A 20,885-nucleotide genomic window follows, 5' to 3' on the forward strand; every position below is an offset into this window, starting at 1 on the left:
ATGTCAAGTGGTTGAAAGCACTCTACATTTAACACCGCAAAAACAGGCACATTTAAAATGAAGTGGGAAATGTGAATATGTTTGCCAAGATATGAATTACAGTTCAAGGTTACACGCAAACAGTGTATTTTAAATGCAAACTGAATAATAGATTTGTGGGTAACATAAATCCCTCAGGCTTCAAACACATTTAGAGCTACTTCAGTCAACCGATCCAGGAAAACAGGAATTGTTGGAGTGAAGCACTTCAATAAATACAGGAAACATTTATTTCTCCCAGCAAAAAACACATGCATTTACTTGCCATAATTGCTACAAACAATGAAATGTTCATTTTAAAATGCTATTATGCTGCTGGCTGCTCAGGTTTAGTAAACATTAACTTAATGCAATGTTTTTTAACACAGTTAAATTCCCTTATAACTTGCCATACACATAAAACAGCACAATTCATAATAAATAATAGGAATAAATAAAATAATACATGTTTTTCATTTTATTTCTAAATTCATTGCTAAGCCTGACAATGCTATAGAACATTCAGAGAGTCACAATCGCAATGCCTCGGGTGGTCACACCAATACAATTCTACAATGCTGCTCCATGATTAACACAACAATTAAAATAATAACATGGAAGCCAGGGCTTCTTTCCATACATTAGAAATGCTAAGTAGCCCAGTGTTGAGAGAGAGAACAGAGGCAAACATGGCAAATAAGATCATGGTTCAGTGTGCAATTACATCACAGAAGGGCACTTTTATTTATTTCTGTGTTGCTAAACTTTTATTTGAATTCATTTAATTCATCGGTGAGGGGACATCTAAGGATAAACGTGGGTTTATATGACACACCTACTTATTTTAAATTCAAATAAGACATCAGAAAGTAGCTACTTTTTTCACACAGACAAAGAACCTTTGCAATTCAGAATGTAAATCTACTATTTAAACTCTCCACCATAATGAGACTTAAAATAACTCTTAACCCTCCCAAATTTCTCATAATGTACTGCGTGCCTAATAAAAGCAGGGTTCAGGGCCGCCCACCAGCTGAGAGCTCAGAGTATTTTATGTGTGACAACTGTGTGAAATGTTCTGAGGCAACACTAGCTCTCTTGTGAGTTTTGTATTTCTACCTTTATCTCAGCAGTCGCAGCTTAAAACAGCAGGTGGCTTTGGTTGTTTACCCGCACGTGTTTTTGACGCATGACAAATGACCGGTGTCATAGGAGCTCATATGTGACAGACACATTTTGCATGCGTTTGGTGGGTCGTCTCCCTGTGTCTCCGGGCACTTGCTCTAATGATGATTTATAGGGCTCATCGCGACGCAGCCTTGGCCATGCTTGAGTTTTCTTCATTTATATTCTATTGCTGTTCCTCTCCACTTTGCTTGTCTAGGTGGCCTAATTTCACACGTACACACACAAAGAGACACTTTTACTTTGTCTAAAGTTCTTGTAATAAACAGCTTCATTGGAATGTCTCTGTTCGTTTCTCAGCCGCTTGTGGTGTGACTGTTGTTTGTCTTCATTTAGTTTTTGGCCCGGTGTGAAGTTCAGAAACGCCAGCACCAGGGCCCGGTTTTTCAAAAGTAATCCACTAGGATTTTGACTAACGGATTGGATCAAATCTTGAAAATGTGTTTTTCAAAAGAAAAAACGGATTACATTATCGGATCAGATCACGTAATCCAATCTTGGTTTTGATCCGGATCAAACCTTTAGTTTGGGTTTTTCAGAACTTTTTTGTAGGATTTGGATCACTTTGATCCAAAAAATCTATATTAAACTGATCCCATCAGAAGGGTGGATTCAGCGTGGAATCAATGCCCAAAATGTAATGAAAACTTTAAAAATGTATAAAATAATACTATATTTGGATCATGCAGTATCTTACAAGATATCATATTTATTCATAAGGTTTTAATTTTATTTGTTCATCCGTCAGGCTACAGTGATTCGGTAAGCTTTAACGTATTCAGCCTTTCAGTATAGGCCTACAGCAAAGTAGAAAGAGTTTGAATAATCATAAAATAATCATAAAATAATCCTCCAAACAGCTGTCAAAATTGACCAAAAACAATAAATTTTATTCTGTCACTAATTGATATATATATTCATCACAATCGAAAAAATATTTAGAATATTTATTAGTGATGCATGTAATGATTACAGAATAACCAAAAAAAAATGCAAAGAATGGCAATCACTGATTTTTGAAATCCAAAACAAATCCAAATCAGAAATAGTGTCTAACTATTTCGTCCCTTGTTTCACGTCCTGTTTGCTCATTCTGGCAGAATGCAGGAGGTTGATTAGGGTCTCCAAGGGGGTCTCAGGTGCATCATTGTCAGCACAGAGAGGGACATTGCGCTCAGTAGCGATGTTGTGCAGGACAATACAGGCAAGGGTTATGTTGCATGCTTGCTTTCTGTGGTTCCACTCTCAGAACTCCATTTAAATGCTCAATTGCTCAATTGTTTGTGTTGTAGGTCTCAGATGAGCGGACTGCTGGAAGAGGATGGGGTAGGGTTTTTCTTGTTTTGTGTGTTTTCATTTCAAATAAAAATAAACTTATATTGACCCCACACTGGCTATTCTACTTGTTGCTCTTTACATATCTATAGTTCTACATTGCGATTTCCTATCCTGTTTGAGCACTGGTTATCCAGCACTGGTTATCCAGATTTGGTGATCCTGAAAAGTTCCTATCCGGATCAGATTGATCCAATCCGATGTTGCTTTAAAAAACTGGCTCCAAAAGTAAGCTGGATAACGTGATCACGGATCGCAAAAAAAAGGATTACTAAATCCGGATCAATTTTATCCGGATTAAACCTTTTGAAAAACCGGGCCCAGGTGATGTGAGCCGTCCAATTTTACAACAAACTTTCTAATGATGAATGTTCGGGGTTAAATACAAGATTAGCATATGTAACATGCTGGCTATTATAATTTAACTGTAAAACAAAAACAGATACAGAAACTTCTAAAGCAGTCTACAGCATGATGTTTGAGGTCTGAAAGGAGTTTTTAAAAATAGTATCACACTGTTACAGACCGCTTCAGAATTTGTAAACAAAGCTGGTCCAACACTACACAAATATCAGAACAAATTACAAACAACAGAACATTTATGACCAAAACAAAATGTTAAAAATATTTTAAGATTTTACTACATAAGATTTTAACAAACGATGATAACATTTAAGAAATGAAATCAAAATGCTTCGGAACAATTGTTTATTTTCATTCAAGGTATGACCATCTAAACCATCACGAAACCTTTGGATGATACTGGCAATAATTCTAGAAAGGAACATGGAGTATCTCTTCACAATGGATGTTTACCTTGAACAAATACCACCTGCCTCACAGTCGCATAACTTTATTCATACAGATCTAATAATAAACTCGTTTTCATACATTTCTTTAAGAATAATTCATGTAAATGCTTTAACAAAAACATAAGCTTCACTTTCCCGGTTCAACCACTGTCAGAATGCTTTTTTAAATGCTTCTTTTTATATACTCATATTATTGTCTATGACAACTGATGGCATGGTCATAGGTCATAGGTCACAGGTCACTTAACATATTTTCCAAAAATAAATTGATCTAGGCAAAAAATAAGGAACAGCAATCATAGCAGAATACTTTGTGCTCCTGGTTCATTTATGTATTAGCAAAATAGCTGTGGTGAAAAAATAGATGCAATTTAGAAAAAATCAATAAATATTACATTACCGATAACAATACAAAAGCATAAATGTGAGGTTTACTGCTAAATCAATTCATAAATTGCAGCTCTTTATTTCAGCATTGCAAAAAGATATGTGTTTACTGTGTGTTTGTGCTTTGTGCTATACATAGCCTAAGCCTAGCCTCTGAATTTTATCACTGTTTTTCACATGACTTCTCTGAGTGTTTTAAAGAGCAATATGCAGAGAGAAAGAGAGAGACAGAGAGAGTGAAAGAGAGGGAGAGAGAGAGTGCAGAGGAAAGATGATGACAGATTTGATTAACAAACATACAATTGTGTGTAAGTGAGAATTTACAAGCGAGGTGAATGTGCAATGGAGTGTGAGGTCGACTGTCACATGGGCACAGCTCCAGAAAATCTTCATTCCAACACAATGCCAGCCTGCCTTATCAAAACACTACAGATGCCACAATAAACCAACAGAGAAGCCAGTGAGACAAAGAGCAAAAGAGGGAGTGGGACTGGGTTTGTAGTATGTGAGAGAGAGAGAGAGAGAGAGAGAGGCACTTTATATCCATCTCATTACAGTAAATGAGAAACACAAACAGGGAGTGTGATGCGAACAGAGCTAATGAGCCCAGAGTGCGGAGGTAATTACATCATAGATGACATATCATCAATAATACTGACCTGATCTTAGCCCTCACACACACATACTGTTTGAACAAACAGTCCTGACACATAGATTAAACAGGAAACAGGCCAGTTTCAGTACACACAAACTCCCACAAAAATGAATCCTAAGTAGCACATAATGAAGAAACTGATAGCGTGCTTGCATCAAATATTGAATTAATTATTCATTATCATTATTTATTTACATTAATAAAGTTAAACAATAACTGAAAGTTACATTGAAAGTTTCATAAAGACCAACAGACGTGAATGTTTGATGCAATAAAATAAGTTAATACATCAAACTGCTGGACTGATATCCTATCTGGATTTAATCATTGTCACAAAATGAGGGTTCAATCTTCTACAAAAGTTATTTTCAGTCAAACCACTAACCTCGCACTTTGACCCTGCCATCGGTTAACCAGTTACAACGTTTCCATCTCTGATCAAGCAGAACAGATTTAAATGGATGAGACTAAAAATAAGGGGCCAGATATGTGCAACACAGTCCAGTTGTAAACAACCCAGTATTTGGCTTTAATGTGTTTATTATTATCTAGTAACAAAGAAAAATATTTAAAATTATTTTACAATAAATTGACAATTAACATTAAGAAATGGTATCCAAAAATAGGTCACAACAAAACCAGAAGAGAGGTAGATTTTCTCCTCAGTTTTCCTGAATGAATCATTTTATTTTGCTCAAACACAAAAGGGCTTTTTTCTAAATAGGGAGATGTGCTCTATTGATCTTCAGAACAAACACACAACATATCAACAAGAGACGCATGCGCGACCACAGTCCACTATGGCTAGAAGCCAAAGTCTGTCACTAGAATTGGACACGAGAAAGGTGCGGTCCCTCCCAGTTAAGACGGTCAGGTGTGATGACCGTGGAGGGCTTTGCATACTAAATGAATATCTGTCTATTTTGATTATCGTCTTGCATAAACAACGTTGTTCAAAACTTCTTCATTAGTCTATTACTGTAAAGGTTGTTATAAGGAAATGTTCAATTACATTTATTGTCAGACACTTTTATTTACAGCGCATTAAAGTAAATATTGCTAAAGACATATGACACATGTACAGACCCTTATTAGATCATAGAATTGATCTCTGGCCACTCTTACTAACATTAAACACTAAATATTTTGATTAGAAAGATTTTCATTTAAGTTTTATAATATAACAATATGATTTTTTATATACACTCTCATCTAATTATATATTCTTTTATTCCATGGTCTGTTTGAATACTTGATTCTGATAGGCTAAAAGGTGTGCATTAAAGGAGTAGTTCACTTTAAAATAAGCCCCCAACTCTCCATATAGGAATAAAAATTACTTTAGAAAGTCAATGGGGGCTTATTTAGAAGTGAACTACTCCTTGAAAACCGTTCAATGCACAGTTACAGTCAGTTTGATCAATGTTTAAAATTAACTGATGAAAATCATTTTCACCTGTCTGATAAAAATGAAACTGTAAACATCAATAACAGCTTTAACTTGGCAAATGACCATGGTACACGCGGGATAATCCACGGCTGGCCGTGCATTAAAGGTTTTTAATGCACTTGCAGCGGGTCGTTCTTGGCCTCCACGTCATGCATTAAAATCCTTTCATGCACGCCTTACCGTGGAGTATCCCTTACATATCACACTTATTATTATAACATACACTTATATTCAGTACATAACCAAATTGAAATTAAAATCGTACCAATTTAATGCTATAACGAAACAATTCTTCATGCATTACCCGGTCAAAGTGAGCTGAATAAATTCAAGGAGTGCCATTACATTAAACACGACGACACACAGATTGTGTACCCACTGAAATGAAAGACAAATGTAAATGTTCCTGTGACCTCAGTGGCTCGTGAAGCTTAACCGAGCAATCTGGATTTCGCAAGCCAGAAAATGAAATCAAACAGTCTATTTGGACAGAGCATGGATCAAGACTTCATTATCGCATTGTTTGACACAGACCTCACAAGACACATAATGATACCAGAGTGAAACGGTCATGGTGTCTTGATCAGCGTGTGTGTTTGTGTACGTTAAAGAGAAACCAGTGTGTGTGAGGGAGCTTTGACGTGTACTTTAATCCGCAGGTGACTGAAAGTGTTTGTTCAGCTGTTTAATGCATTACGGTTCTTGGCTTTAAATAAAAGGAGAATGTTTGAGTCCTAATTCTGTGGTTATACAAACTGAATGCCATTCAATTATGTGATAGTGCTCTGCTGGGGGCTTTTGACATCTGTTCGCTGATGTTATAACAGCGGGCACTGGACAAATTCATTGCAAGTTGATTGGAGGAACTTAAATCATCCTTTATTGTTTTGAGTTTATATAATCAATTTCCCACCGTTTTCACAATAAAAGCCCTCCTAGATCAAGGGCCCGGGACAATGGTTCTGGTTGCCGACACATGACAACAGTCTTAATTGCTTCCAGGTGTCTCTGATAGCATAAACGACTTAAGGTCAAAACAATGGTTAATGTAAATAATCAAACTCAAACTATAAAAAATGCACATAGTAAGAATAGCAAAACTTCAAATGTGGTACACATAAATCCTAATGTGGATCGCTACTTGATGCACAATGTAAAATATGGGTCCTATAACCACTGTAACCTATGGCTAGACATGAATAAAACTTAAAGATCTCACATGGGGGCATATTGTAAGCACCTAAAGACTACAGGGGGCTTAAATAGCATCATATACTGTACAAGGGAAGGTTATAAGCAGATGGACTGCATATTTTTACAAGAACTGATTAAATAATAAGGACATTCTCTAAATAACACGTAAGACATGTCCTTCTAAAATGTCAAGGATACAAACTGGCACGTTTTTGGAAAACAACACACCCGACGGCAACAAGACAAACAGTCATGCAAAACACAAGCTGTAAAAAATGACACATTCGAGTCCATTAACAGCAGCTGTTGAGACGCAAATATAAAACAAAGATCTAATAAACAAGTCAAATGTAAAGCTCTCGGTAGATGGAAAGCGGTGCACAATAACCAGATGTATGATAAGCACCATCCCTCAGGACCCTCACGGATGAGGCGGCTACAGACAGAATACAACATTAATATTCATACGCAGACATAAAGTGAAATCAAGTTATAACAAAATTCGAACCATTTCATTTAAAATGATGATTACCGTAAGGCTGTCCCCTGATAATGGTGGAGAAGATACTATTAAGCTCAGTCTGTGCTGTGTGAAATGTACTATAAATAGTATTTATGCGCTATAAAAGTATATAGGTTATATGGCATGATATATTCAAGGCTGTAATGCAGCACTTCTGGTCTTCCACAAGCATCAATCTATAGTTATAGTATTGGATATATTTGTTTATTATATACTAAATTGTTTTTCTCTCCTTGATATAACCAGGGACCTCAGGCGCAACACTGTTTTGTCATGTGGGTAAATATTTCTATGTAAATGTTTACAATTCAACAAATATTGTACAGCAGATTTCGATTTACCAAAGCTGTTTAACTTTGTTAAGAATAAATTACTCTGAGAATAATTTCTCACAGCCAACCGAACAAGAAAGAATAAGTCTGGTGAATCCAATAAATCTTCATAAATGACATTCAAAGAATGCTAGAACTTTACAGTAATTCCACGGACATTGAATAAATCCTGTAACAACACTAATGTCCTGGACAAAATCCAATTATTGATGGAGAATCTGCATCAGAGCACATCATAAGAGTCTTCCACACAAGGCCTTTATATCTAAAGGTGAATGGACACTTTTGTGACAGAACTGGCTTTCTAGGCGGCCCCTAATTCCCAATGGAGAAACAGTTGTATTACTCACTAATTAAGCCCCTAGAGATCTTGACCAACAGCAGAGATACAAGAACAAAATCTGCTGCGACAACCAAGAAATAACCCACTTATCTCTTGTCCAGACGTACAAAATTGAAAATTGTTATGTGGAACAACGTCTCCCCCTACTGGAGAAATGAATGCATGATCCTTCAGTACTGTCACTGTGCATCCATGACCACTCCTAAAGCTTTCATTTTACCACATTTATATACACTTCACCAACCGAATGGAGACTTAATGATACTCAATATTTAAATTAAAAGATAAGAAAGATTAAACAATCCAGTCAAACTCACAAGGTGTTTTCTGACTTTAATTTGTGCGAACTACAATATATCATTAAACACCGTTTCGCTATATCGCCAGCAGAACTTTGTCGCTTTTTCTTGCAATTTTAATTTACGTATATATTTTAAATGAATAAAACAAGGATGTACTGCAAATTCAATCATCTCACATCTACTCCAACCCCCTGACCTGTATTTTGAAAATTGATCAAAGTCCCAACCGGAAGTCGGTTTTGCTGCGAAAACCAAAGCATTTGAAGTTTCCTACCTGTTCATTTTCAGTTTTTCTGTATTTTGGCGGATTTTTAATGGATCTGCCCTGTCAACAGTGGGTTCGGCATGTTGAACAGAAGTGGACTGGACTGGGTCCTGAAGGAAGGGAGCGATTCTCTATCCTAGCAGATATAAATGACATATTCAACAACGCGCTGTCACTTACGCAGTCAGTATATATTTCAGCTTGTGTTTGTTAATTTATCTACTAGACATGACAGTAATATTTACCGTTACCAATGTGCAACATTTTTCTAAATATGTACTCATTCATTTATTATCGAGAACCAATGAAAAAAAGCGTATACATTGGTTTATTATATATGGAACAATACATAAATGTTTCACGTACCCATTTGTCTATGTATTTTTTTTAGACCAGACGATCTCAATACTTTGTCTATAATCTCTGACAAGTACTCAGTTAAAAAGTCTCCAGAGCCCGCATCTGAGTTTAGGGAGCAAGGTAACCTCAGCTTCAAGGTGAAAGATTACACATCAGCTGCACTGTTTTATTCTAAGGTAAGAGAGCTCGCTAAACTCATAATAACGATTTAATCCAATTTAAAGGGATACTTCACCCAAAAATGAAAATTCTGTCATCATTTACTCACCTTCAGGGTTTTTTTTCGAAATTTGTATACATTAATTTGTTCTGATGAACACAGAGAAAGATATTTGGAAGAATGCTTATAACCAAACAGATATTGCCCCCCACTGACTCCCATAGTAGGAAAAAATACAAGGCTTAGTCTGACCGAGGCATTAGCCTAAACCAGGACTAAGCCCTAGTTAATTTGGGTCGCTTTTATTAAAATGCTTCAGAAAAAAACATTACTGATGTGCCATTGCAGGTCATTTTCAGTTAAGACATCTCAAAATTGATTTCAGTTTGGGAAAGATATTTGGAAGAATGCTTATAACCAAACAGATTTTGCTCCCTGACTCTTATAGTAGGAAAAAATACTTTATAATTTTTTTGTTCTCTTGAACACAATAGAGGACATTATGAAGAATGTAGGACAGCAAACAGTTCTGGGGCACTTTTGACTACCATTTTTTTCTACTATGGTAGTAAATGGGGGGGGGGGAATATGTCTGGCTGTAAGCATTCTTCCAAATATCTTTCTCTGTGTTCATCAGAACAAAGAAATGTATACACATTTGCATCATATCGAAGGTGAGTAAATGACAGAATATACATTTTTGGGTGAAGTATCCCTTGGTCGGCAAAGTGCGTAATTTCCATGTTAAAATACCTCTGTTCCAAAGATATTCCTATGCTGATATCAACTAAATGTGCAAACATGGTGGTATTAACATATTAAACCCCCGTGTCACTGAGGCTTAAAACTAGTCCCAAACTGAAATGAATTTTGAGATGTCTTAACTGAAAATAACCTGCAATGGCACATCAGTTATGTTTTTTTCTACAGCATTTTAATAAAAGCGACTTAAATAGCCCAAATTAACTAGGGCTTAGTCCTGGTTTAGGAAAACTGGGCCACAACGTGGCATGAGTACTGTCCTATAAACATGATGTTTGTAATCTCTGATGTCTCAGGGTATTTGCCATGCTGATAAGAATACAGAACAGCTGTCCTTGTGCTACGCAAACCGATCTGCAGCTCTCTTTTATCTCACCCTTTATAAAGTAAGTCCCGATTACATATTTTACTTTTATTCATGAATTGATATGCGTTTACATTAAGTGCGTGTCTCTTCTTTTTAGGAATGTCTAGAGGACATTCGTCAAGCTTTGGAGGCCGGCTACCCGAGCCACCTGCGGGACAAACTGATCACTAGAAAGACCGCCTGCCTGAATCAGCTCAGCAAGCTTGAAAAATCCAACACTCCAGCCCCAAATAACCCACCACCACCAAGCACATCACATGGCGTGTCTGTTTATTTCAGTCCTGGGAAAGGTCGGCACCTGTTGGCCACGGAAAATAAACTAGCCGGTGATGTGGTGCTGGTGGACGAGGCTTACGGCTGTGTTCTTATCCCAGGTATCAAACTCATCACAGAGACTGAAAAGACAGTGTTTGACACTGAAGACAGACATTGTCATCACTGCCTATGCCGAACACTGAGTTCTGTGCCCTGTCCTAACTGTAGTTACGCTCGGTACTGTGACGAGAGGTGTCGAAAAGAGGCATGGAGCCAGTGGCACCAATGGGAGTGCGCTGTTGGAGCAGACCTGTTGGTTTTAGGTGTTCTGACGCATCTTGCACTAAGGGTTGCGTTGAAAGCTGGGCAAAAGGAGGTTCAAAGCGCAAAGGAAAGTTCATGTCCGGTGGAAAACCAAGCTGGACTGTTTAAAAGTGATTCATCAGTCCAATTGAACTTTGAAGGCCACTGTACCAAGAGTTCAGATCATACAGACTGTTACCATGGCAACTCATATCTAGGCATCTACAGTCTTTTACCACATGTGGGAGAACACTCACCTAGCTTACGATTCTTACTTGCAGTCACCACAGCAACACTTTATAAGAAGCTGCATGGTGGTCCTCCATCGGACATGTGGGAATCTTGCGAGGATGACAGAGGAGCCTGGAAGCCCGAGATGAGCATGCTGGGAGCCACAGTTCTGAGGCACCTGATGCAGCTCAGGTGTAATGCACAAGCAGTAACTGCTATTAGAGTTACAGGTAAAATTAAGTTGAATTGTTGTTCTGTTTGTTTGTTTGTTTGTGTGTGTTAAACAAAATTTCATCTTTTACAGAAGAGACTGGCACTTCTGTTCAACCCAGCAACGAAATCCGCATCGCCACGGCAATCTTTCCCGTCCTCAGCCTACTTAACCACTCCTGCAGTCCAAACACCAGCATCTTCTTCACAACAGGCTTTATAAACAACCAGCTCACTCAGTTCTCTGGTTCAAGTCAAGGTGACCATTCTGAGACCCTTCACAGCGGTGTGACAGTCACTTTACGTACTTCAAAAGACCTCATGGCGGGACAGGAGATTCTGCACTGTTACGGTATCATACAAGCTTGAAAACTGTGAAATGTGAATTGGGCAATTTAGCTGAAAGTATTAAATTAAACTCTTCCTCACAGGCCCTCACTGTAGCAGAATGACTGTGAAGGAGCGTCAGCGCCTCCTGCTGGAGCAGTACTTTTTCACCTGTGACTGTGTGGCTTGTCTGAGAGAGCATGCAGAAAATAAAACAAGCGAAGATCGGAAGACAGCGCTGGGTTTGAAGTGTGAGAATTGTGAACAGCCTCTTCAGGTCAACATCTGACACACACACACACACACACACAGTGATCATAAAGATCATCTGACTACATTGATCTTGTGTTATTTCAGGCCTACATGGAAAGGTACGTGTGCTCTCAGCCATCCTGCAGTCATCAGATCACCAGTGCTGAAGTGCAGAAGAAACTTCAGGGTTTGCAGAACTTACTAGACCAAGCTATTCATCTAATGGAGAGAGACAGATCAGGTGTCATTTAGGGACAAATTGTTTATTTGTGTTCCACTACACAAAGTGTGAATTAGATGTCCGTTAACATTCATGTTTGTATAAACTCGCTATATTTTCATTCCTCTTGCAGACGATGCCTTAAGGATCCTTAAATCTGCCTCATCTCAGGCAGACAGCATTCTGACAGATACTCATCCTGTAAAAGGTGAACTTGCGGATGCAACAGCTCGTGTATATGCCACCAACGGTAAAAACGGCAATAATTAATTTAGCCTTTAATATATTTCCACATCCTGAAAGATACAGAAATAACACCCTTGTTACATTTTTGGTGGCAGGTGACTGGAGTCGGGCTGCATCCCATCTCAAGCTCAGTATTGTTGCCATAAAAGCCCAATATGGAGAGGACTGCGTTGAATTGGGACGGCAGTTTTTTAAACTGGCACAATTGCATTTTAATGGGTAAAGACTCAACTTTAGCTCATGGGATTTAGTTGCCTTAGTACTTTCATAGTCTTGGCATTACATAATCAAAAATCCTTACCTTTGATTGTATCTCACAGCGGAGACCGCAGAGCCACTCTCTCTGTCATCCCCAAGGCCCGCAGGCTTCTCTCTCTCCACTGTGGCCCTCTTTGTGAAGAGCTACAGGAACTACAGGAAATGGAGCACTGTTTAAAATGACTGGTTTGCAAGAAGTCATAACCAAAAGGTTATCAGTTGACAGAGTGTTTTGAAACATTCATATCTTTTGTCTCAGAAATATGTGAAACCTAATAAAAAAAGGTAATGAATTAACCTAATTTGATGTTTTGGTTTCTATTCCTGATGTTATAGGGGACTAGATTTCCATTATGTTTCTTGACGTGGATGTCTCATTCGTTTCTAAGCCATATAATTTGGTTTCTGTAGTAAATAGTGAAAGACAGAATTATTGCTTTGGATTAGGGCTTTATTCAAATGCTTAATGCTATAAAGTTATTTTATTACATTTCTGATCACTAGGTGGCAGTCTTTAACTACAGTGTATAAAATGGCACTCTGAAGTACAGTACATGGCACAACTCTGTCATAGTATTTAGGCAAAAAAAGTCAAATGCATTTTGTATTGAACACTCTAGGCTCTGTTCATATAATGAAGCTGAATTGCTTATGTGTTTTTAAAATACCTGTAATTCATTCATCATGTGCAAAATGAGAATATCACAGAACCAGCACTTACTATGCTTCATTACAAAAACAACCACACGTTATGAGAACCCAAGGCTACTTAACTTGTCTCTTACTTGTCTCGGCTCGATAACCCAGTAAAGGCCAGTGAAACAGGACTATGACATTTTACTGTAACATTGCTTCATATATTAAATGAAAATATAACATAATTCAGAATTTACTATGCTTCATTACAAAAACAACCACACGTTACGAGAACCCAACACTACATAACTCTACGCCCACCTCCGCTTGTCTCGGCTCGATAACCCAATAAAGGCCAGTGACGCCTATGACATTTTATGTTGCTAATGGGCTCTCGCCCACTTATGGTCCAGCCCAGGGGACCAGCTCTGTGCCCACAAGAAATTACATCCACTTCTCTGTGAGCTGCTTCAAAAACAATGACAAGTGGTGAAGGGGAAATTCCAAGCGGATTTAGCAGTGTGCTCACTCTTCCCTGGATTTAACATCCACTGACCTGTGTGATCTTTTTTGGGATGTGTGGTTGGTTTGAGCCTCTGGTCAAGGTTCTTGATTCTGCAAATTTGTTAAACGGTCATGGGATAATGGGATTATGTATCTCAGGAGAGCAGGTGCAGTATGTGTGACCTCATGTTGACATTGAGGGGCACTTAGTCTCAAAACAGGGTGATAATGAAGGACGGTTGGACATGTGATGTCTAACATTGAGCGATTTTACATTACAGACCAGTTGTTCTCAATGTAATTACATATTTTGGCAAGGCCAAAATTTCTGTTTATAAAGCAAATACTTTTTTTTTTTTTTAATGATCAATTGTTTCACGAGATAATACCTTTATTTATTGTCTGGTATCGTTTAAAACCCTTTAAAGCTGCACTGAAACTGTCATTTTGACCTTCAACCATTGGAGTCCATTGAAGTCCACTATATGGAGAAAAATACAATAATGTGTTCATCAAAAACCTTAATTTCTCTCAACTAAAGGAACAAATACATAAACATCTTGGATGACATTGGGTTGATTAAATGGTCATGAAACCTTATTTTGAAAACGAACTTCTCCTTTAAAATCAATGAAACGTGCACCATTCTCGTGAATTGGCAGATTAATCCTTTTGGAATAATGCCCAAAACACTACATATTTGTAATGGTTTTATTGCAAAAAGCTAATGGTTCACGATGGAATTTTAATGGAAACCATTAATTTCTATGATGGTTTCTTTTGTTTTCATTTATAATCTGATCAATCTGTCATATAAAGGTATTTTTTGCTTCTTTGCTACATATTTTACACATTATCTTATCTATCCTCAATGTACAGTTTGGGGGGGTTACCATTTCTTTAAATGGGTTTACATGGGGGCGCGACCATGAATAGGTTGAGAACCACTGGTATAGACTTCCGGCCTGTGTTTGGTTATAATGCAGCAATTTATTTTAGATTTCATTTATATTAATATCAATTTATAAATTAATTGTATTAAATTAATTTAAAACTATACAACAGTTATTGATTATGTGTGGAGGTCAGAAGTTAAGTTTGGGCAACATAATGTTTGTTTATGTTGTTGCCACTAAAATCTACATAGGGCGTGTTTGGTTGATTTAAGATTGAAGACACCTTGAGAGATTAATCCAACGCTTTGGAAATTTCTCTGAATTGTCAATAGATCAAATATGAATTAATATGAGCAGCTCATTTAAACTTTCTGTGGAAACATTTAGCCTCTGTTGATAATGGAAAACCATCTATCACATCCAACATAGATCACGGTCTGTGCACGTTCCGTGAGCACATCACAGCCGGCAGAATCGTCTGGTCAATTTTCCACCTCTGATTTCCACCAAGTAATTCCATCAGGTAACACAACCTGATTATGTGAACTGTCTGCATGCAGGTTTTATGATATACCGACTCAAGAAAGAGCCGTTCTCATTGGCTGAGGGAAAGCGTTCGTTCTGACTGAGTTATGTTGTCAGATATATGTGTGCGAGTGCGTGTGTTTTGCTGATGTCAGTGTCTCAAAGTGTCAGCACAGCTGCTGGGGAAATGACGGAGCTGTCCCACCAAGCACAACGTTCAGCTGTCAATCAAACACTAGGATTTACAAACCAAGGTCATAGCAGGAAGAGAGTGAAGGGGCAGTTAAAGATGTATCGCCATGCCAACATATTTTTTAAAAGGCTTGAATGAAAAGCTAATTGAAGAAAAATTATCAAAATGTGGTGTTTCCGCATGACTGACATCAGTATAGGCTACCATATGCGGGGTTAAACTTGACCATAATATTCAATATATTAATAGCCAAAAGTACACATGCACCCTTAAAATTGTCAGTTTAGAATGTTTTAGATACTGAGGATTCACTTTAGCATAAATTGGAACTGACTGTGAGTTAGGCCTTTGTGAGGTTTTTTGGGGAAGCGCTTGTGTCTAAATGAGAGCAGATCCCCTATGTGTCAACATACAGAAAGTTGTCCCAGAAAATAGAAGTTGTTATAGCCGCAAAGGGAGGACAAACTTCTTATTTATGGCTGCGGTTTTCAAAAACTAAAAATGAAATGTTCACATGGGTCTAGTTTTCAAGTGTCCAAATACTGACCATGTGGTGTACAACTTAAGGCTAGAATACACTACAAGACTTTTGCTTCAGATTTTGCCCCCGGACTTTTTGCAGAAAGTCTGTGCCAGTCTGCAGATTTGATCAGTTAGTGTGTTGGTACTTTGTCTGAAACTTTCAAAAGTCTGTAAGTGTATGAAGCCATTACGAAAATAAAATCTTGCAAACAGAATCTTGCAGACAATTGTCCAATGCGAGTTGAGTTCACACAAAAAATTGAATTCAGTCTTGAATTAATTGTCCTTATTTCATTCAAAGCCTGTATATGACTCTTCTTTCTTCTGTGGCACACAAAAGATGATTTTCTGAGAAACATCTTGGTGGTTTTATTTCCGTACAGTGGAAGTCAATGGAGTCACAACCTGCTTGGTTACCAACATTCTTCAAAATATCTTTTATTTTCTGCAGTAGAAAGAAAGTCATACAGGTTTGAAATGACACAAGGGTGAGTAAATCATGAAGGAATTTACATTTTGGGGTGAACTATCTCTTTAAGCATATTTTGTGCAAGGGATCTAACCTTTATCAAATCACAGACTATATCGAATACAATCAATAACCACGACCACAATACATCAGCTGATGTTTCTGTATCCTTCAGTTCCTCTGCTAAAAGCAATGAGGTGATGTTACCGATCGGAGCGCAGTGTGTTCGCCCAACAGAAAAAAGCGCAAACATAATTACTCAAAGATAGGAAAAGATGTAATAGGGTGTCAAGACATGCAGAGGTTATAAATATTAACACATTCTTCATTATCGCTTTCTTTGACCTTATTTGTCATCTTTTTTATTCAGGCTTGGTGACACATAATAGCTGATAAAGCAGATTTAATCTCATCTACATGTACATAATAAAGTCTTCATTACTCTCCTCATTAGAGTCATTATAATGTATGAGCCAAACTCACTAACTGAAGGGTCCAAGAGTAATTAAACTTTAATCAAGTCATTTTTTTCTAGTGAAGATCTATCTATCTATCTATCTATCTATCTATCTACTGTATTTATCTATCTATCTATCTATCTATCTATCTATCTATCTATCTATCTATCTATCTATCTATCTATCTATCTATCTATCTATCTATCTATCTATCATGCTTTGTTTGTTCACATTATTTGCTGTCCCCCAAGTCTCTATAAACCATGATGAGCTATTTTTAACAATCTCCCTGGGCAAGGCACCAGGTCAGCAGAAAAGAATGAATTAGATAGGGGAAACCGAGTCAAGATTATTTGAAAGGTGATGTAATTTCAGCTGCAGTTTTCTAAAATTGGAACTCTATGAAGGACAAAGCAAATACTCGGAATGCCATGTGCGGCCAATAAAAATATCTCCTATAATAGCAATACAGGCAACATAATCTTCTCTGCTGCTCTTGCCTTTGGAGACGGTTGTTGTACAATAAGCAATTTAGCCTGATTCCTTTGGACTTTCAGATATTGTCCTCAAGAGATCGAAATGATCATTGCATAATCCTTTTTTAATTGCATAGTCGCTTTTTAATAGTTCTTGAGCACTATTGGTATAAAATTGGGAATAATAACTTACCTAATCTTACTTCTGTCAAACTGATATCTGACCGCGAAATAGCAGGGCCTACAGTCTTTGGTGATGAACGACAATATTTATATTCCGAGTAAATGCTTGAGTTCAACACAGCAGTAATTGAATTTGTGTTCCAGGTCTCACACCGAGTCATGCCTATAGAGATGAAAATAAGAGCCAGAGGATCATAATAAGATCCATAAACTTCCAGTAGAGGGAACACAAATAATGCCCAATACACCATTAGAAAAACAATTATAGCATTATGAAAAAGTTATATAATGTATCAGAGGCGTGGCCTGCTGGGTGCTACACATATTTTGATCCTACGTACCGAAGTGGGCGAGTCCTTCCCGCTCCTCTTTATATAGTTTATCTTTGATTTTCTGCACCTTAATAGCCACACACACACAATTTCAAATATGACAAACATTTCATTTACATTTAAATTGAAGTTTAAATATTACATTTATTTAACATAACGTTTAGAAAGGTTCACTCTAGATTTTGTAACTACAGCCATATTTACACGGCAAAGATGGTACTGAAAAAGCATCTGAAGTGGCATTTAGATTATTAAATGACATCATTTTAAATATAGAAATCTAAAATAATGAAAATAAAACAAAAACAATAATATAAAGCTAAATTAGGATACGTAAGCTCTATGATGACAAGAAACAAAACTGCTTTTTTGTGGCATTGCATCTTCACACAGCAGACACTCGTTTTAAAGTCGGCATGAAACGGAAGTAACAATCGTATTCTTTTCCGAGTGAAACGGCTTCTGAAATGTGAGAAAATGTAGGGCGGGACTTGATTTCCCACATCGAGAACTGATTGGATAGTTGGGAGATGGCTTATGCTAACAAAATGGTGGCATATTTGAATGCGAGTTTGCAATTAAACGTTTACTAGGTCTTTAACCAAAAAGAAAAATTCTCTCATCATTTACTCAACCTCATGTCATTCCAAGACTGTATAACTTTCTTGTTCAGAACACAAAAGAAGATATTTTAAAGAACTTTGGTAACCAAACAACACTGCCCCCCTTTAATGACATCCATTACATTGGGACAAAACGACTTTGGGACATTTCTCAAAATATCTTAATGTGTTTACGTCTTAGGTGAACTATCCTTTCAACTCAGCTGTGTAAAGATGCCCTGATACTTAAAGCTTGTTTGTCAGATAAGCTTCACAGTTAAAGGGGGAAATATCGGTGGCATCCTTTTTATCATGTTCAAGTGCATTCACAATGAAATAAGCAAGCGAATGACACTGCCCTTGTGGGGCCGCTACTTCTGTCTGGACATGGCCCACTCCGTTACAACTGTGAATGATTAATTAATGCCCCGCTGATAGAGGACACCTTTTTATAAGTATCTGTTACTCTCCAGCCAATGCTCGCATAGTGACCAAGCAAAGATAGAATCCATTTACATGATTAATTCATGTGGTTCAGGAGTAGTGTTTAAGAAGTGTCTCTCTGCACTCCTGCAGTGTTTCGCTGACCCCTGGCTTATGCTCCTAAGACCCGGCTTGATTACAGTCTCAGGGGCTTCTGTTTCAAAGCCGACATGCAGATACAAGCATGCACATCTTTATGACCTGGAATGAATTTAGAAGGTTTTTAGTCCGTTTTCGGGACGGGACGAAATGTGATTGATGGGATCGATCTGAATCAGATTTTCATTCATAAAATACGTCTTTTAAATGGGGATACAATATAACGTTTCTAATGACACATTCTCCATTAGCAGGGATGGCTGATCTATACAATTTTATAACCTTGAGGTCGGATGATAAGCACATGGGATTTCTGCTGAGCGTGTGATATAAATGACCTTTTTTTGTTTTGATGGATGGAGAATGCGTACCCGTGCCAGTGCTTTATCAGAGCAAGCCGTTTGTCACCAAGACAGCCGATTTAAGCTAACGTGGTGGGCTGATGAATAAAACCTCTTGCTAAAGGTACGGCCTCGCGTGTGTGCGCGGCAGATTAGTGTACCACAAGCAGAGTCCTTCAACTCCTCACCCTCTGCTCAGAGACAGCTTTGAAGGTCTCGCAGCAATGGGAGGGACGGCATTTACCCACAAATCCTTGCCTTTTGGGACATGAACAGTCCCCTGATGTGAAGCGTGTTGTGAACGCATGAGCTTTAATCTCCTCTGACACATCGCCACTGTAGGTCACTTTCATTCCTGATACTTTTTTGTGTGCAAACTTTCCATGGTAGCCGTAAACCTCCGGAGAATTTGCTAGGGACTGGTTGACAGTTTTTAAGCCTCACGAGGACACTAGAAACTTGCCAGGCTTAACAATATCATGACAAAAAACTGTCAAATGGACAAATCTTATGGAAAAGCGACAAGCGATTCTTTAATTAGAGGCACTTTTGACTGCTTTTTGAATAAAAAAAAGATCTTATCATGGCCAGGATTTCAATTCGGGCAAATATACCCATTCATTAATAATACCTTTAAAATGATGAAGAAGTGATAAGTCACAATAGCAAATCAAAGTTTGTTATTAAAGCATTTTTCCATAAAAATCCTAGAGGACAGAAAAGGTCCAATAATTAAATTACAGCCCATAACTGTGTCTCAAATAAGACAAGACAATAAAGATCAGTATTTATTTAACTGTCTTTAAAGCCAGCTAACAAAAATGTATAGCAAGCAAAAAATGTAGGTTTTTTTTGTATTTTTTTGTTATATGTACAGCAGTTTGGGATACAATGGTTGTATTTTAAATGTGCTTTAAAATAAAGAAAAACAAATTAAACATAACATAGATTTAGGTGCACAAATCATTCCTAATATACAAACCTATATGAAATAATATTTCAACCATTAGCAATATGGCAAATCCGTTTTGCATAAATTAGTATAGTTTTATTGGAAACAATTAAATTAAAAGTAAAATTTTTAGCAATTTGGTTATGTGCTTTTGTCACATTTAAAAAAAAGATTTTTTTTTTTATGTTCAGGTAATCTCAATTTAAACTTTTTAAAATATTTTTCATCAGTTTAAGTTTCAAATCATATTTAGGCCAATATTTTATTTAGAGGGACAGTATACCAAAATGAAAATTGTTGTCATCGTTTAATCACCCTGGAGTTGTTCCAAATCTGTATAAATGTCTTTGTTCTGATGAACACATAAAAGATATTTGGAAGAATGCTTGTAACCAAACAGTTCTTGGCCACCGCTGACTTGACTACCATGGTAGGAAGAATTGCTTTACAAATGTATTTGTT

General features: G+C 37.3%; 1 protein-coding gene across 2 annotated transcripts; it reads left to right on the forward strand.

Moving 5' to 3' along the window:
- The first annotated feature begins 8,769 nt into the window (after nt 1-8,769).
- On the forward strand, nt 8,770-13,028 carry smyd4 (SET and MYND domain containing 4). 2 transcript variants are annotated; one of them, XM_056736696.1, is made up of 11 exons: nt 8,770-8,984; nt 9,193-9,337; nt 10,380-10,469; nt 10,548-10,824; nt 11,290-11,469; nt 11,544-11,801; nt 11,881-12,053; nt 12,134-12,269; nt 12,382-12,498; nt 12,590-12,713; nt 12,815-13,028. In XM_056736696.1, exons 1-11 carry the CDS (start codon nt 8,851-8,853, stop codon nt 12,933-12,935), a joined length of 1,755 nt encoding a protein of 584 aa, XP_056592674.1. In that variant the 5' UTR covers nt 8,770-8,850; the 3' UTR covers nt 12,936-13,028. The 2 variants fall into 2 exon arrangements, with proteins under 2 accessions (XP_056592674.1, XP_056592673.1); XM_056736695.1 differs by having other exon boundaries at nt 10,548-11,469.
- Nucleotides 13,029-20,885: the final 7,857 nt, after the last annotated feature.

This window comes from Triplophysa dalaica, chromosome 22 (assembly GCF_015846415.1).
Source record: "Triplophysa dalaica isolate WHDGS20190420 chromosome 22, ASM1584641v1, whole genome shotgun sequence".
NCBI lineage: Eukaryota > Metazoa > Chordata > Actinopteri > Cypriniformes > Nemacheilidae > Triplophysa > Triplophysa dalaica.

What these genes read in the sequence shown, in the direction of transcription:
- smyd4 (XM_056736695.1), top strand. Translation starts at nt 8,851, where the DNA reads ATGGATCTGCCCTGTCAACAGTGGGTTCGGCATGTTGAACAGAAGTGG. An exon ending in ATTGTGAACAGCCTCTTCAG is followed by an intron (nt 12,054 to 12,133) that starts GTCAACATCTGA and finishes GTGTTATTTCAG; the next exon opens with GCCTACATGGAAAGGTACGT. An exon ending in AATGGAGAGAGACAGATCAG is followed by an intron (nt 12,270 to 12,381) that starts GTGTCATTTAGG and finishes TTCCTCTTGCAG; the next exon opens with ACGATGCCTTAAGGATCCTT.